Raw genomic sequence first — 19187 nt, 5'->3', positions numbered from 1 at the left:
TTATTCATAGTATTTCCTTATAATGTCTTTGATTTCTATAGGGATGGTAGTGATGTCCTTTCTTCCATTCTTGATTTTGGTAATTTGTATGTATCGTGTTTATTTTTTTTCTTGGTCAATCTAGCTAAAAGTTTGATAACTGTTGATTTTCTCAAAAGACTAACCTTGTTGGGGTGCTTGGGTGGCTCAGTCGGTTTAGCGTCTGACTTTGGCCCAGATCATGATCTCAGGGTCCTGGGATAGAGCCCCACATCAGGCTCCATTGCGCAGGGGGGAGTCTGCTTATTCATCTATCCCTGCTCGTTCTCTCTTTCTCTGTGTCAAGTAAATCTTAAAAAAAGATGACTAACCTGGTTTTGTTGATTTTTCTGTATTTCCTGTTTCATTTTTCTATTTCATTTTATTGATTTCTACTCTAAACTTTATTTCCTTCCTTTTGCTTGCTCTGGATTTGCTTTGCTGTTTATCTAGTTCTTTAATTCCTTAAAGTGGAAGCTTGGATTACTGATTTGAGATATTTCTTCTTATCTAACATAGGCATTTACAACTATAAATTTTCCTTTTAGCACTGCTTGAACCTCATCCTATAACTTTTTAGGCTTTGTTTCCATTTTTATTCAGTTCAGTGCATTTTTTTATTTCTTTTGTGATTTTTCTGTTGACCCATTGGTTATTTAGGAAAAATGTTGTTTAATTTCCAAATATTTGTTGATTTCCTAAAGTTTCTTTTATTGTTGATTTCTAGTTTTTTTGTGGTCATGGTCAGAAAACATGTGTTATATGATTTCAATTCTTTTAAAGTTATTGAGACCTGATCTCATATTTCTTAGCATATGACCTGTCCTGGAGAATATTCCATGTGTGCTTGAAAGGAATATATATTCTGTTGTCAGGTGGAATTTTATGTAAATTTTAGTTCAAGTTAGTTGTTAGTGATGTTTAAGTCTTCTGTATCTTTGCTGCTTTTCTGTTTAGTTCCGTCAGTTATTGAGAGGGAGGTATTGAAGCCTCCAGTTATTATTGTTGAATTTTCTATTTGTCCTTTCAGTTGTTAATGTTTATTTATTTTGGGGCTCTGTTGTCATGTGCATGTATATATATAGTGGGTATAGCTTCCTGATAAGTTGATTTTCTTAGCCTTATGAATTGGCCCTCCTTGACCTGAGTAGTATTTATTGTCTTAATTGGCCCTCCTTGACCTGAGTAGTATTTATTGTCTTAATGTCTATTTTGTATGATTTTAATATAGACCACTATTTAATAAAGAACACTCTAGGTCTCTTTTTGCATGGAACCTTTCTTTTCATTTTTTTTTTCTCATCGGTGGAGGGGCAGCAAAGCAAGGCTTATTGAGAGATAGCAAAGTGATAGCACAAAGCTCCCAAGGAGGGAGAGGACCTGAGAGGGTTGCTGCTTTCTTTTCAGTCTTTTGCTTTCAACCTATTAGTGTTATTGAATCTAAAGGGTATCTCTTACATGCACTATATAGTTTGATCTTTTTTTTTTGTCCAGTCTCAAAATTACTGTCATTGATTGGCATATTTGGTTCTTTTATATTTAAATGTACCATTTTGTTATATGTTATATATTTCATGTATTTTTTGTTCTTTTGTTTCTCCTTTATGTCATCTTTTGTGTTAAATATTTTTTATTGTACTATTTAAATTTCCCTTTTATTTTTTTAATATATGTATATATGTATATTTTAAAGATTTATTTATTTTAGAGAGAGCACTTGAGAGAGTGAGCGAGCCAGGAGTGGGGGGAGGGGCCGAGGGAGAGGGAGAGAAAGAACTTCAAGCAGACTCCCTGCTTAGGGCAAAGCCTGATGCAGGGCTGGATCTCACCACCCTGAGCTCATGAGCTGAGCCGAAATCAGGAGTTGGATACTTAACTGAGTGAGCCACCCAGGTATTCCTTAAGTTATATTCTTAATGGTTGCTCTAGGGATTAAAATAATGCATCTTAATTTATGACACTTTACTTGAGATTAATATTAACTTAATTCCAGTAAAATATAGAAAGTTTGCTCCATAAAGCTCTATTCACTCCTTTTTTGTGTTATCATATGTATATCTCAAATGTATTATAAACTCAACAATATAGTGTTAACGATTTGATGTCTTTTCAAGTTAAGGAGAATAAAAGAGAAGAACATATATTTATATAGTCTTTTCTATTTACCCTCGTATTTACCTTTTTTTGGTGTTCTTTATCTGTTCAGGTGGATTTGAATTACCGTATGTTGTCAGCTTGAAGGATTTCCTGTAGTTTCTTTTTGTGTGTGTGTAAGGCGGGTTTACTAGCAATAGATTTTCTTGGTCTTTGGAAGTGTTTTTGTTTGCCCTTCATTTTTATTTTATTTAATTAATTAATTTATTTTTTGAGATTTTATTTATTTCACAGGGAGAGACAGCGAGAGAGGGAACACAAGCAGGGGGAGTGGGAGGGGGAGAAGCAGCCTTCCCGCTGAGCAGGGAGCCCGATGTGGGGCTCGATCCCAGGACCCCGGGATCATGACCTGAGCCGAAGGCAAACACTGAACGACTTGAGCCACCCAGGTGCCCCTTTTTTTAAAGAATAGTTTTTCTGGATATGTAGAATTATTGATTAACTCTTTCTTTTAGCATTTTGAATTTATCATTTCAGTGCCTTTTGATTTTCATTGTTCTTTATGAGAAGTTGTTAACTTTTACTGTAGTTCTGGTATAGAAGTCCTTTTCTGTTGCTGCTTTCAGAATTTAGCCTTTGTCTTTTAGTAGTGTGACTCAAGGTGTAGATCTCTTTCTGTTTATCCACTTGGAGTTTAATTTATCTTCTTGTATTGGTAGATTATTATTTTTCATCAAAGTTTGAAAGTTTTCTGCTGCATCTTTTCAGATATTTTTTTCAGCTTTTTCCCTCTCATGTCTGGTACATATTAGTTGGTATACTTGGTATTATCCTTATAGCTCTTTGATTCTCTTTATGGTTATTAGGTCTTTTTTTCCTATGATTTTCGTTTTGGGTAGTTGCTATTGATCTTTAAGTTCATTTATTATTCATCGTTCTCATCTGTTAAATTTTGTTACTATGCTTTTCAACTTATGATTTCCATTGGTTCTGTTTTTAAAATCGAGGTTCACACGACACAAAATTCACCATTTTAAAGTATAAAGTTTAGTAGTATTTAGTATATTCACAGGGCTATGCCACCATTATCATTGTCTAATTCCAGAACATTTTTATCACCCCATAAAGAAATCTTGTGCCCATTAGCACTTACTCTTACTTCCCCACTTGCCCTAACTCCTAGCAACCCCTGATCTATTTTCTGTCTTGATGGATTTGCTTATTCTGGACATGACACGAATGGAATCATACAATATGTGGCCTTTTGCATCTGGCTTCTTTCACCTAGCTTAATGTTTTCAAGGTTCATCCATGTTGTAGCATGTGTCAGTGCTTCATTCCTTTTTATGGCTAAGTAATGTTCCATTAGGTGGATATGAATATGCCACATTTTGTTTATCTATGAATCAGTTGACAGACATTTGAATTATCTCCACTTTTGGCTCTTACGAATAGTGTTTCATTTGATTCTTTTTTATAATTTGTATTTATTTATATTTGCTCTTTCATGAGTCATAGACATCATACTTTAAAAAATTCTTTAATCACGACTTCCTTCAATTATTTAACATATTTATAAATAGCTGCTTTGAAGTCTTGGCCTTTTAAGTCCAGTATCTTTGCCCCCTCAGAGTTAGTGCCTATTGATTGCTTCCCTTTCCCATCCGCCATGTATGGAGCACACAGTTTCTTATTTCTTTGTATGTCTCATGATTTTTTTTGTTGAAAACTAGAAGTTTTGGATAGTATAGCATTTCGGAGTTCTAATTTTTGCCCTGAGCGTTGTTAGTATTGTTTTGTTAGTGTGTTTAGTAGAGTGTCTGTACTGAATCTGTAGAGTCTATTTAATGGGCAGTGATTGCTGATATCTCTGCTCAATTTTTAATTTTTATTGTATTTTTAAACCTGACTACCTAGGGATTAGTCCTGTATCAGCCTAGGTTAGTCGTCAGCCAGTGATTGGTCTTTGCTTGCATTTAAACACTTTGTTCCATTATATGCTTCTTCCACATGCTGATGATTCTTGGTGTATTTTCAAAATTCAAGCAGTTTTTAAGTTTGCCCTGGCTTTTGCTTTCCTCTAGGATCTCTTGGATTTCCTGTGTGTGTGTGCATCATCATGGTTTGCCAGGGATTTGTAGATAGCTTGATTTCTCTCTAGTCTCTCCTGCATGGATGGGTAGAGAGCATATTAAGAACCCATATGGCTGTGTATTTTCTGTATCTCCCTGCGAAATGTCTGGCTGATATGCTGGTCCTTTGCTTGCCACAACTTCGTGTTTGCTGAGCCACTGTGTGTTGGCACTGGGATCGCTACTATTACTGAAAGTACTGTTTGGGGTGGACTTTTTCTGTGCTTCAGTCCAAATCATGCCAGCCTCCTCTGCAAGTGAATCTGCTGAATTTCAAAGCTTGCCTTGCCCTTGTATAGTTACCATGGCAACCCAGCTGGGAGGTGGGAGTAACCCCAGGCAAGAATGCCACAGACTCCCACAGTTCTTACCTGTGGTTTTTATGGTAACCACTTCTTCATTTGTTTTATGTTTTTGGTCAATTTCCAGAGCCCTCAAATGGTCCCTGACAGTTTTCTCTAGTTATTGCCTTTTGGGGAGAGCATTTGCTAATTTACTTATTCCATCATACCTGAACTCCTTTCACCCTCCAGACTGACATTTCAATAACAAAAAACTTTGAGATGCTGTGTAATAAGAGTTTCTGTCTACTGCGTAGTGAAGAACACCAAATGGTTCATATTTTTGGTCTAGAGATCAAAATGATCAAAATAGCAATTAATAGAGATTAAAATAGAATTGTGGCATATTTTTCCACTACTTCCCTCGAGTTCCTATGGAACAGTTTTTATTATTTTGTTTAATTAAAGATTTAGTCTGTATTATTTTGTATAATATCATTTGTTAAATTAGGTAAATAAAGGGCGCCTGGGTGGCTCAGTTGTTAAGCGTCTGCCTTCGGCTCAGGTCATGATCCCAGGGTCCTGGGATCGAGCCCCGCCTTGGGCTCCCTGCTCAGCGGGAAGGCTGCTTCTCCCTCTCCCACTCCCCCTGCTTGTGTTCCCTCTCTCGCTGTGTCTCTCTCTGTGAAATAAATAAATAAAATCTTAAAAAAAAAGTAAATAAAATTTCTCTGCGATTCTGAGCTAAGACATTTTTTGCATTCTTTAGTATTTGTTTTTATTTTATCTTGTAAACAGATCTTACATCAGCTAATATTATTAACAAATAAACATTTATTGGATGCTTATGTTGTTCTAAATACTCTATATGTATGAAATCTGTTAATCCTAACTTACTGAGTTATAGATAATATTTCCATTTCATAGATAGGTAACTTAAAGTCACACACCTCATGGTTGAAGAGGTAGTTAATAGTTGAAAGGCACTTTCTGTTAAGTGAGATTATAAATAAAATCAGATTTGTCTATTAAAATTCTCAAGAATATTTGCATTTTTTCTTAAGATTTGGTTTGGATGGCTTAGTCTGAAATAGATACTCTTCTTTTTTAGAGAAAAATTCAAATATAAACTTTGATTTGAATATTTTAATAAACAAATAGAACAAAGTAGGATAGATTCTTGCCTCTAAAGAGAATAATTGTGGGTGGCTCAGATGGTTAAGTGACTGCCTTCCTGCTCAGGTCCTGATCCTGAGGTCCTGGGATCAAGTTCTGCATCAGACTCCTTGCTCAGTGGGGAGCCTCTGTCTCCTTCTGCCTGCCACTCCCCCTGCTTGTGCACATTCTCTCTCTCTCTGATTAAAAAAAATAATAATAAAGAGAATAATTGTTTTAAAGTTTCAGTTCACTTAACACTCTGGGAAGTAAAAGTTGGTAATTTGAGAGGGACCATTTAAAATTTCTCTTTCTTGGGCGCCTGGGTGGCTCAGATGGTTAAGCATCTGCCTTCGGCTCAGGTCACGATCCCAGGGTCCTGGGATCAAGTCCCGCGTTGGGCTCCCTGCTCCTTGGGAACCTGCTTCTCCTTCTGCCTCTCTCTCTCTGTCTCTCATGAATAAATAAATAAAATCTTTTAAAAAAATTTCTCTTTCTTAAAGATAAGTGGACAGGGAGACGTTTTGATTATGTAAAGACAGTTGTTGAGTTCTTTGTGCTAAAGGAGAGAGGAAATAGGGGTCTTACGTTTCTCTTGTGTTTTGCTATCCTGGTATTGTGTTTGGAGGCATGGAACTATTGGTGGAGGAAGGTAGAAGGAAAGATGTTAAGGAGCAGAAGAGCTATTCTTTTAGTTATAATTATTTAAGGATTATAAGCCCTTATGTCGATGATTGGAGCAGTCCATGAACCCACAGCACAAAATCACACCACCACCACTTACCTGATGAGTACCATTCTCTAGTTGCACATAGAGTAAGAGAAAACAGCCTTTTGGGGGTTGAATTTGCAAACCTAAATATAGAATTAAAATAATGGTCACATGGAGAAATCAATTTTATATTTATTAAAAATAATACAAATATCTTAAATTTGGTTAGTTTTACATTATTATATCTAAGTGTTTTTCAGATTTAAGGTACTTCTGGAATCACTGAGGTTCTGTGTGATATATTGTAGTTTTTAATTTGATAAAATTAAATGACTTCTTATTTATTTATTTATTTATTTATTTATTTATTTATTTATTTATTTGACAGAGAGAAACACAGCGAGAGAGGGAACACAAGCAGGGGGAGTGGGAGAGGGAGAAGCAGGCTTCCCGCCGAGCGGGGAGCCCGATGTGGGGCTCCATCCCAGGACCCTGGGATCATGACCTGAGCTGAAGGCAGCGGTTGAACCAACTGAGCCACCCAGGCGCCCCAAAATTAAATGACTTCTAATGGAGTCCCTTCATTTATCACTAATTAGAATGACCAGTCACTAAGGATACTAAGCAATGGTCTTTAGTTGGTGGGTGGTTTTTTTTTTCCTTGCATTTTTTAAATGAGTATTTTTGATAGATATTTTTAAAAAATATGCTTTTATAAGAAGCCACATGATATTATAAACATAATATTCCTTTTGAATGTTAATAGGCTAAAAATAGATTTTAATAATAGATTACTTTTTAGAGCAGTTTAGTTTACAGAAAAACTATGCAGAAGTATAGTGCTTTCAGGGGCACCTGGGTGGCACAGTTGGTTAAACTTCTAACTCATGATTGCAGCTCAGGTCATGATCTCAGGGTCATGAGATCGAGCCCCATGTCGGGCTCTGCGCTCAGTGCAGAGTCTTCTTAAGTTTCTCTCTCCCTCTGCCCCTGCCCCCTGTATGTATGTGCATGTGCGCTCTCTCTCTCTCCTTTCTTAAATAAATAAATCTTAAAAAATAAAAAAAAGGAGGATATAGTGTCTTCCTGTATATCCCCTTTTCCCTTCACAGAGATTCCCCCTATTATTAACACCTTGCATTGGTGTGGTATGTTTGTTACAATTGATGAATCAATACTGATATTCCTATTGATTTTTTTAAAAGCAATTATTATCTAGTTTAACAGATGCAGTTTCTGTAATCCTTATACATACTCAGTTGAGTAACTATTGTTCATTTATTATTCATTTTTAAAATACTGTTATTAACAGTGAAACACAATTACTCTCCTCTTTTTAGGGTGGAATAATTAATGATGGTTCTGAATTGATTGGTCCTGCTGAAGCTTATTCGGATTCCCTCGTTGATAGCTTTCCTGAGTGTAGTACAGAAGGTAGGACATTTTGAATTTTTTTCATTTCATGGTTTTGATTGCAGACTATAAATCATATCTGAATTGTGAAAGAATAGATGGCTATAGGAATTTGAGAGTATTTCACCAATTCTAAGATACTTTTTTCCTTAACATTTTAGTATCACTGATGTTGGGTACATGATACTGGGTCGATGATATCTTACATTTACTTGACAGCTTTTTTTCTTTCTTAGTGTGATATATAAAATGATTTATCCTACAATTAATGGCATATTAGATTTGATGGAATGTGGTATAATGAATGTTCAGAATTCGTATTGTCTAGCGTTAAGAATATTTTGCTAAAGTTTAGCAGCATCTGACGTTTAGACAATTAATTTCAAGACTGGCTTTAAAAGTTTAGTCATGTTCCCAGAAAGAATAAACCTGGGGCAGTTTTAATGTTTTTAGTATGTTTTATAATAATACGAGTCTAAACCAAAGCAGTCTTTGAAATTTTAATCACTTTAATTTAAGAATGCTTAATCTCTTGTTTTATTCCTATGTTAAGCCATCCTTGAATTTTTATGAAGATTTAAAATACATACATTTTTGTCTTTAAATTTCCTTAGCTAGTTTTCTTCCAGGGAAGATTTTGGAATTAAGAAAAGGAGATTTGGGGACAGGGAGGGAAGGTCTTTAAAAATAGATAATTAGATTTGTTTGAGGAGGCTTAGGTTTGTTTTATATAAAAGTAAAATCATAGACTAGATATTTCTTGATCTCTTTCATGGATAACAGTTTATGGTAGAGGAGGATGCTGAATATGGGAGGTAGCCATAATCTCATTTCAGTGATCTTTTAATAGGGACATGTACTGATGTCATATATCAACAGACTCATTGATATAGATTTATTGCAGTAAATTCCCATCTTAATTTGGTAGGAGCCGCAAGTTCCCATCCATTGTGTAGGCTGAAGCATTTAAAATTTGTTTTTCAAGTGCCTTGTTAGTGCAGTAGGTAGCATATCAGCCTCGTAAAATTTGTTTTTCTTTTGTTGCCACCACATTAGCTCTTCTTGTTTTTCATAGTGGCTCCCATTGACTTAAAAACAAAGTCCATTCATTAGTGTTTTGTGTAATGTATGGGAACCTTAGACCCAGGGATTTCCATTAGGTCCTCAGTATCTTTGACTCTATACTGAATCAGCCAGGGTCATAGGAAAACACTGCTGACAGTAATTTTACTCTACAATCCAAATACCTGTTCTTTGTTAACCTGTTTTGATCTGCAGATCCTTGCCAAGCTTTGAAACATCTAGTCCCTGCTTGGGATCCCAATGTGATTCTGTTTTTAGAGCTGGTTTCCTTGGAAGGTAACCACCTGGGATAACCCGATCTGGCTGTTGCCTCAGAGATACTCTTTTCCTGAGAGAGAAGGAGAGGGTATCTTCTGCCTGTAGATGTGCTGATTTGGTGACATCCAGTAGTAAACAAATAGAAAGATTTGTAGGAGAGTGTTCAATGAGGAGTACAGTTCTTGGAGATGGTAGAATGTTTTTTAGCTTCTCTCCTTTTGTGTTTTGTTACAGGAATCTAAGGTTGCATGACTCGGGGATGGCTATATTTTTTTGATATCTATAATAAGCTTTTTTTTTACTAGTTGTGAGTCAGCTATGGTGGAAGATGTGTGTCTCAGGAACGTATTTTAGTGTAGGATCATCATGGATGAGAATGATACAGAGGCCTTTTGTCCTTTGTTATCATCTGGAAGAGAAGGGGCGGAGCATTATTATTAGGAATGTGTGTTTTTGGGATGGTGTTCTAAAATATGGGAAGCTGTTCAGGGTAAAAATGTGGCTGTGGTAAAAATGTGGTAAACAAAAAGGATATATTACCTAAAGCTAGGATGAGTTTGTAATTTATTGTCCTAAGTGGGACACAGACTTCTGAGAAGTAAAGAGGATGCTTTAAGAAGTACAGCGAGACCACACGCATACACCAGGACCGCCGCCCCCTGGCACACTGGGACGGATGGTGTGGGCCGCTCTACCTAAAGCAGTTGTTTCAGGGTTTATCTTTGAAGTTTCGAAAAGATGGGTTTTCTTTCTTTTTTTTAAGATTTTATTTATTTATTTGACAGAGAGAAAGAGCGCGCACACAAGCAGTAGGGAGTGGCAGGTAGAGGGAGAGGGAGAAGCAGACTCCCTGCTGAACAGGGAGCCCAATGCAGGGCTCCATCCCACCACCCTGGGATCATGACCTGAGCTAAAGGCAGGACACTTGACAGACTGAGCCACCCAGGCTCCCCGAAAAGATCAGTTTTCCTTGGAAAGATTTATCTTTTAGGAATATGCTTTTATGAGAGAAATTGGGGGCAACCTTTTTGTTAATAACCCCAGAAAAGACTTATACTACCGAAAAGTAATACTGGCATTTTATCCTTTCCATGCAGAGTTGTTCAGTTCTCCAACTGTATTACAATCTCTGGAACACGCTGTGATCCATGACGAATGCAAAATGTGGAACTAGAAAGGCTGTTCATGCTTATGTTTTTTTACCCCCTCCCTTTAAAAGCCTTTATGCCTGACTAATTAATCCTGCTGAAAGACACCTTGTTGACAAATACAGATCAGAGTGTCAGACAGCTTGCAAATTCATTGTTATATAAGAGGGGAAATGACTTTTAAATATCATGATTGTCTGGCATACTGGGTGGTGGAAGATATACTTTCCTACCAAAAGGTCCGCAAACCCCAGAGACAGCCAAGGGAGAGGGCTTCTCCTAGCAAAAGAGCAGGAGAGCTGGCAGCCGGCCAAGCCCCACAGGTATACAGTGAAATGGAGGGTTGTAGAGGGATTGTGGTGGCAAGTGCTTGTGGTTTGGATTTAGAGCCAAAATGTGAGGAGGTGATTCACTCCATAACAACTCCTCTGAGTGTAGTATTTTAAATAGTGTTTCAAAGGTGTATTCATTTTTCATACTTCTGATTTAGTTTGCCAGTGAAATGAGCCAGAGGGGCAAATCTTAATATATAGTCTGCTGTTTCAAGGTCCTTCAGTAGAGTAAGAATGACATGGCAGGTATATCACCTCTCAGAGAACAGATGTAGAGGCTAAGTGATCATTATTTTTATTAGTACCATAAAAAATGCAATCAACAGGTCTTAATTTACGTTGAAGGGAAGTTTTCTGAGGAAAACAAAGAGCTGGATTAATTTTTTTTAATTATCATTATTTGATAGTAATGGGATAGAGGAAACCCCTTTAAAGTTTCATAGAACCAATAATGTGGTGATTAACTGGTAAATATATTTTATCTAATAAGAAATTGATAATTATAAAATTATTCAGTAGGTTTTTAGATAAAAAGTTAATATTGTTTTATGGTTTTAAAATGAAATGTTGGTTACTCTATCTCCTTTGTCCAGAGAAATTAAACTGTATGTATTTTTAAAGATGAAAGAAGAGTGACTTGATTGTTAACATCTTATTTCCTTTTTAAACTTGCATCTTTTCATTTGATTAAACTTAGCTATGAAGTTAGTATGACATTTGTGGAAATCTGGCCAAAATGGTGCATTGGAATTGAGCTTCTTGGCATGTTTCTCTCATCTGTTGGCCAGTTTGAGGGGTGTAGGTTGCTTTACTGCCATGCTGGCCTTGATATTGGAGCCTTTGATGTTGGTAGACTCTCATCTGGTAACCTGTGTCATTTCCTCTTCTTGCAGTTATGGGAGGGACATCTTCCAGGTGTATGCACCAAATAAGAGAAAATAATTAGGTGATCATAACCACAAATACAAATTGAGAGATCAGCTTCTTAAATGTAGATCTTACGAGTGAATTTTCTTAAATGTCTCCTGGGGTAGGATCTTCTTCTTCCTTCTTCCTCCTCCTCCTCCTCCTCCTTCTTCTTCTTCTTCTTTTTTTTTTTTGGTGGTAAATTGTGGGTTAAGAGCTCCCTGGGGTTCAATTGTAGCTATTGTAGACATAAGAAAGGATCTATTAAGCTGTCTTGAATTCTATTTTAGAGTAAATGAGATGTACATTTGGAGACTAGCATCCATTGCTGGTCTATGTAAGGGATCTCTAAAATCACTTTCAGTTCAAAGATTTGTGTTTTTATTTGATGGCGGGGTGATAATTCTTTCCATTAAAGCATTGAAGATTAAAAAAAATAAAGCATGAAGATTAGAGTTAAACTGTATTAAATTGAATAATGTTGATTAGTTTTAAACTGTTAGGGGAGACTCATTGGAAGGGTGAATAGTTATTTAAGTTTGAAGAAAGTCTTCTGTGTCAGTGTACCATTTATTATTATTATATTTTTCTTTTTATTATTTGTGCTATTTTCATTTAGTTGATTTAAAGTCAGTGCTCTGAGGCAGGATCATTTTTAAAAAGGAATATTCTTCACTTGATTGGCTACTTAATAGCCTAAATCTGTTTTTCAAACTTAAAGTTTGCTTTAGAACTGCATAGAGGTGGTGTAAAATGACGAAATATGGAAAGCCTGATTAAAAGTAATTTAAAGTAGAATTTAGTGCAAATGTCCACTAGGTGGCACCAGGAGAACTCTAAATCTTGTTACTGGGATTATTCTAGGCCCTCCTGTATTATGAGAGTAGGTTTATTCACTTTGAAGTTCCTTTTTCTCTTAAGTGCTTATCTACTTAATGTTATTCATTGCCCTTTATTCGTTGAATTTTCTTTGGTGCGGGAGCTTAGAATAAATAGGGAAAAAAGAATAGATCATTATTCTCAAGAAAAACACAAATGAGAATGTGTCATTGTATGTGTGCATGTAAAACAAGTGATACATATTATAAATATTGACTCTTAAAAACCCTAGGGCTATTGAGGTTAATGTTAGCTATTAGGAGTTTAGGAGTTGGGTGGGGAAGATAAAAAAAATTCATGCTATGTCATGGGAGGTGTTTTAGAGTAAAAGGAACATTAAGAATGATATAGATAAATTCCTTATTCCCCAGTTAAAAATTGGAATTTCAGAGAAGTAAAGCCATGTGCCTAAGGCAGTCCAGGTATTCTAGGTAGGGTCAGCAGCAATTATAGAAGCATGTTTTGAAAGAAGAGATTTAATTTTATGGAAAAGGAGGCAGTGAGAATACATATTTGGTATAAAAAGCTCAGCGTGAGCTACTTGTGTGCTAATAGCAGGTTTGATTTGCAGAGAAGATTATGGAGAGTAGCAACATAAGAAGTTCATTAGGTAGAAAGGGAAGCCAACTCATAGATCTTTGTTGTTCATGGTAAGATAACAGTATTAGGGTTGTAATTTTGATTGATGTGTCGTTTTCCGAGGTTATTCAGTTTTTCACCAAATAATGCAGCGAATATACTGGTGCTCTTTTCAGAAATTTTCAAGGGTGAAGCAAAGACTTGTCTCCAGGACATTATAAAAATGTGAAACATCAAAGGAATGGTACTTTTTCGTAACAGTAGCTATTTCTAAATGATACGTTGGTAATCGAGTACGAGAGTCTTAATTAGTATCAAGTTTTAGATTTAGGTATTCGCCTAAAATCATATTAATAAGGGCTTGTTTCTTAATGGAGATTGATATGTATGTCTTCTATCTCAGGGTGACCTTTGTTCTGCTGGCTAGATATTTTGCTTTGTGTGTGAAGCATGAGTCATTGCTACTAGGAAAAGTAGAAATTCCCTTTCGTTGACTGAACCTCAGTGCTCAGTGAAAGCTATCAGCTAATAATAATGAGGCCATGTATTTTATATATAGTTGACCATGAGAGACCACCTGTTGTTCTAAAGGAAACTGATCTCTTTTTGCAGATGGTCTTCAAATACAGATTTCTGATAGTTTATAGTATAAAGATTTATTCTATAGCAACTCCACCTTTTCCCCTGGTGCCTGTCTTTCAGAGGTGGTGTCCTAGACAGATTTCACTAGACTGCCCTACTCTGAGCAGTTCAAAGCACAGAAGGTGAGGGTAGGTAGGTGAACTGGGATGCTATAGAAACCCCTCATGTCTGTAGCTGCTTTTTAACTGGTCACCTGGGGCCCTCTAATAGCCCTGAGACTTGAATCTCTGTGATATGAACCTGGAGGCAGAACGCTTTCATAGAACCTTTGACTCTTCCCCCTCCCATCTCTTCCCCAAAAGGCTGAGGTTTTTGTCTTGATGGTGTTGGTGAAGCATGTACCTTTTACTCTCATGATGGCTCTAGAGGGCCCCTTTAAACATGGATTGACTTCAGGTTGGTTTAACTTTTGACAAAGAGTCTCTGACTTGTCAATTGTTGCCCTGCCTTATCCACAATGTTCTTCCTACTCACCTAACTGAGAACCTCTTACTTGTTGGCTGCTCTCTGTACCTTATTAACTTTCTTTCTGGGTTTTAGAAGCTAGTTTCCACTTGATGTGATATTTATATGGAGCTTTATATAAAATAGGTTGAATGACAGGACCGTGATTTCAAGGAATTGAGCAAGCACTTTATTAAGTAGATGTATTAAGGATATAAGGCGAAAAGACTAGGTACTGAGTGTGTGTGTGTTAATGGTTTGTTGCTGTGGTGCTGAAAGGGGAGTGTTCTCGAGTTGGTTGGGGAATACTTCATTGAGAAGAAGGGGATTTAGAAATTGCTTAAATGCAGAAGGGAAAGATTTCAGAGAGTACTAGAGGACAACTAGTTGCAGTGTATGGTTGCGATACGATAGAGTTAGGCTTTTCAGATCTGGTAGGGTGCATCTTAAGAGGAGAATTAAAGGAAGAAGATAGGCAAGGAAGAAGTGTCAAGGGTTAGTCTGCCTCAAACGGATCTGTCTATAATCACTTCTGTCTTCTCTCCTAAGTTAGGAATTCTTGGCACTGGCTGCTGGATGATTCTTACGGGCCTATATTTCATAAATTATGTTTATATAACATAGATTTATTCACAAACAAATTCCCAGTTTTAGCCCTTGCTGCATCTCCTTTGATATCCGTCAGGTACCAAGGCTTAAGAGCTTGCCATTCACATAAAGGAATGTGGTAAGAGTCACCTGTATTCCCACCATACAGGGAAAATTGCTGTCAATGTTTAATACACTTCTCTAGCCTTTTTTCCCTGTGTTTTTGTTTTAAAACTAGAATTACAGTATATTATATACTGCTTTACAGTTTGTCGTTTTTGCATAATAGATAATGAACACTTTAGCATTAAGCATTTGCTTAACATAATTTTTAATAGCTGCATAATATTTTCTCAAAGGGATGTACCATAATCTCCAATTGTTAGGAATTTGTTATTTCCAAATTTTCACCAATTTTTGCGATGGATATTGTCATGTATAGATCTTTTGTCATATCTCTGATTGTTTTTGATATAAATTGCTGAATCAAAGATATAGGCATTTTTTGCATCTGATATGTATTGCCAGATTGTCCTCCAAAAAGGTTGAATCAGAAGTCTTTTTGCTTTCCTTTGCTTCTCATAGTTGGACTAGAAAAATTCCTTATCCTAACCTGCTAGTTTTTCTTTTGTTTGCTCACTTTGAAAGATTCTTCATTTAGAATTAGGTACAATTTGAAAAGGAAACAATTTGAATATTATTATTATTTCTTTGTTTCATTATCTGACCTTATTCCTAGGTATTTTGATGGTCTTACTCTTCTGATGTAATTTTATTTAATCATGATTTCCTTTGCTAACAAAATACGATTAGAAAGGTAAGAGAGGAAATAAGACTATGTCACTAGATTTTTGTGGTCAAAAGCCAAGAAACTGAGTACACATAATTTTACCCCTTTGCCCTTTGGTATTATTGTTCGTGTTAGAAAGGAAAATCAGGCAAAACATGAAACAGTACAATGTGATAGATGATGTGAAGGTTACAGTGACAAGACACCAGAGAGCAGGCAAAAGATCTATAGCAGCATTTCCTTTCTTTTATGATTAGCTGTATAAATCAGAACTTCTTTTTTAAACTTTGTCTATTTGTTTATTAATATCAATGGACTAGGTTATATAAGGCCCCCTTTAAGGAAATAAATGTGCATTGAAATATATAAAATATTTTTAGATCAATTAAAAAAATCTAAAGTTTGTATATTTCTCAGAAGAGTGGATAAATAATTTTATAGACTGCTATAAAAGATTTTGATTTTGAAGTGCTGTCTGTACAGTTGAAATGTCAGAGATTGAAAAGATTTCCAGTAGGTCCAGTGAATCTCATCTCAGATTGTGGATTTAATGAAGTCTTTTGCTTTTAGGGAACAAAGTGAGTTCTTTATGGGCATTCTAAGGATTTGAGAAAAACCCCTCAAGACAGGATATGTTGACAGCGTGCCAAAGTAGTGTCTGAAGCTGATTTGAAATTTGAGTTTAGCTGCCAGTAACATGTTTTTACCCTAACTTATTTTATTTGATATGAAGTAAGCAATTTGAGTCTATAATAAGGGTTGACAAACTGTGGCCTGTGGGCCAAATCCGACCTGCCACCTGTTTTTATATGACCTACTAGCTAAGAATGGTTTTTACATTTTAAATGGTTGACAGAATTCAAAAGAATATTATTTTGTGGCATGAGAAAATTATATGGAATTCAAATTTCAGCATCCATAAATAAAGTGTTACTGGAACACAACCGTTCTTATTCATTTACATATTATCTGTGGCTGCTTGTTTTTGTATTACAATAGCAGAGTTGATTAGTTGTGACATAGATCATGTGGCCCACAAAGCCTAAAATAGTCACTCTCTAGTCCTCAGAAGAAAAGTTTGCTGATCCCTGACCTAGAATTGTATACTCTAACCCTCCTTAAAGTTTGGCTTTATATATGATCCTGAGGAAATAATTTTCTTTTCAATATATTTTCTTTCCTAAGAAACTTGAGAGTCAGTATTCAGTGGTGATACAGATCACATAGTTGTTCCCAAACTTAATTTTTACATAGCTGTCAATCTTATTGTCAATCTTATTGAATGATAGAGAGCGGTGGCTCTCAGAGTATGGTCTTCAGATGCCTGGGTATTCCGGAGATCTTTTTAGGGGGTCCCCAAGGCAGAAACTGTTTTTATATAGTCTAGGAAATTGTTTGCCTTTTTCACTGTGTTGACATTTGCACTGATGATGCAAAAGCAATGGTAGGTAAAACTGTTGTGCCTGAGCATGAAGCAGGACAGGGAGCAGACTGTAACAGGAATCATTGCACATGCATTAATGCCAGTGCTAATGTTGCCTAAAAATGCCTTTGATAAAGCAGTAAAAACTATTAATTTTTATCAAATCTCAACCTTTGGGTACATGTCTTCTTGATATTCTGTGTGATAAAATGGAAGTATACATAAAACACTTCTGCATATTGAATTGCTATGGTTGTCTGGAGGAAAAGCACTTGTTTGAGCCATGAACTAGCTGCTTTTCTCTTGGGACATCATTTGTGCTTGAAAGAACCTCTGACAGACAAACTGTCATTATTCAGAAGGGTATTTGGCAAATATTTTTTCAAAAGCAAATGAAGTGAGCTGACACTTTAGGGAAAACAACTGACAGTATTTGTTGCCAATGATAAGATGTGAGTTTTCAGTTCCAAATTCGAATTTTGGAGAACTTGTTTTTTTGTTTTTGTTTTTGTTTTTAATCTTTACACCCAGCATGGGGTTCAAACTCAGGACCCTGAGATCAAGAGTCACAAGCTCTACCAACTGAACCAGCCAGATGCCTGAATTTTGGAGAACTCATATCTGCTTTGAGCTTGACAGTTTCCCAGTATCTAAAGAAAATATTCTGATGAGATTGATGATGATAGTAACAAATGTGATTTTGGAGGGGGATATTGTAATAATGAAATTTGTCAGTATTTGGAAGATCTATATAACTCAGGGAACCAGTACTTTCAAAATGTCCAGTGTGTGATGTTACAAACTCAGGCATGGATAAAAGAGCCATTCAGTGTGCAAGACAGACCGATGTATTTGAATGTGACAGAAACAGAAATTTCACTGGTAGGAATTTATATTCTACATGGCAACAAAGCTTTAAGAAACTACCACTTGTCAAGTTTTGGTGTAGTATCAAAAAATAATATCCATAAATATTCGAAAAGGCTACTAAAATATTCACCCCATTTTCATTACCTATCTATGTCAGATTTTCCTCAAATCTTTCAACCAAAACAACATGACAACAGATTGAGTGCAGGATCAGCTATGAGAATCTAGTCACCTCCTGTTAAAAAGATTTGTAAAAATTTGGAACAGTGTCACTTCTCTCACTCAATACTTTTTTGTTTTGGAGAATATAGTTTTTTTTTTTTTGAAAGATTTTATTTATTCATTTGAGAGAGAGAGAGAGAGTGAGAGCGCGGGAGCCGGCGGGGGGTAGAGGGAGAGGGAGAAGCAGGGTCCCCTGCTAAGCAGGGAGCCCGAAGTGGGGCTCTATCCCAGGACCCGGAGGTCACGACCTGAGCTGAAGGCAGATGCTTAACCAACTGAGCCACTGAGACACCCCAAGAATATAGTTATTTTTAATAAAAATTATGTTAACATGTAATGGGTTTTAGTGTTTAAAAACATTTTTAGTCTATTTAAATATTAAGATTGGTAAACATTTACAGGTATAATCCACAAAAACAAAAGTTTTTTGAGGCTCTCAATTATTTTAAGAATGTAAAGGGAGATCCTAAGACCTCATGCTCATTTACCATGAAGTCAGTTCTATGAAATGTGAGAAAGAATTTTCATTGCTGATTATTTCAGTACCACCTGTTCATTCATTTTCTGTCAGAAAACTAAGAGGCGAATATATACCAAAGCTCTCTCCAAAAGCTTGTGGAAGGGATTGAAACAAAGGTATCTAAAAATTTAGTCCTTTAAAAAAAAAAACACAACTAAATGGCATACATTTTCCAGATATGGATGATTATCTAAAAGCACACCTCTGTGAAGGTACGTTGTATGATAATTAAATAATGATTATATAATTGCTATAATAGTTGTAATTGAATGGTAAGTCTATTGTGCTTTATATGCATTAACTCTGTTCCTCATTTAAAATCCTGCATAATAAGTAATATTATTAAGTGACTCGCTTTTGGTCACATAATAAGTTTTAAGAGCTGAGATCCAAGCACTTGTTTTTGTCTTACCCTGAAGCTCTTATTCTTTTCCTTTTATCATAATGATGATGTTACAAGATCTTGTGGTAAAGGCTCTTCTTTTTGACAACAAGGCTAGATAAAGACTTGCCTTCAGTTTTAGTGTGATAATTAAGGCAAAGGAGATTGGCTTCTAGAGCTTACATTGAGTGCAGAAATGAATGAAGTAAGCAGAAACAAATTGCCAGGCACCGATCTCTATCAGGCAATGACAGCCTTCCTAATCAACTTGGATAGTATGAACAAATGAATAATCAGCATGATTTGTATTCTTTTT

The 19187-nt window shown here is 36.0% G+C and overlaps 1 protein-coding gene across 10 annotated transcripts in view; it reads left to right on the top strand.

Moving 5' to 3' along the window:
* Positions 1–19187, top strand: part of RPS6KC1 (ribosomal protein S6 kinase C1) — a 178310-nt gene that overhangs the window by 38933 nt on the left and 120190 nt on the right. For 9 of the 10 annotated variants that reach the window (XR_003209527.2, XM_025877632.2, XM_073900192.1 and 6 more), the window contains exon 5: positions 7733–7826. The exons of the other annotated variant lie outside the window; for it this stretch is intronic. Coding sequence is in view for 8 of the 9 variants with exons in the window: in XM_025877632.2 (XP_025733417.1) it covers positions 7733–7826 (94 nt within the window). In the remaining variant the exon portion in view is untranslated. The remainder of the gene's footprint in view (positions 1–7732; positions 7827–19187) is intronic. 10 annotated transcript variants of the gene reach the window in all.

The sequence above is a fragment of the Callorhinus ursinus genome, unplaced genomic scaffold (genome assembly GCF_003265705.2).
Source record: "Callorhinus ursinus isolate GAN/ISIS: 27379988/994484 unplaced genomic scaffold, GSC_fseal_2.0 scaffold13, whole genome shotgun sequence".
In the NCBI taxonomy this organism is placed as follows: Eukaryota; Metazoa; Chordata; class Mammalia; order Carnivora; family Otariidae; genus Callorhinus; species Callorhinus ursinus.
The sequence above is the reverse complement of the archived record's forward strand: the minus strand, read 5'-3'. Positions and strand labels throughout refer to the sequence as shown.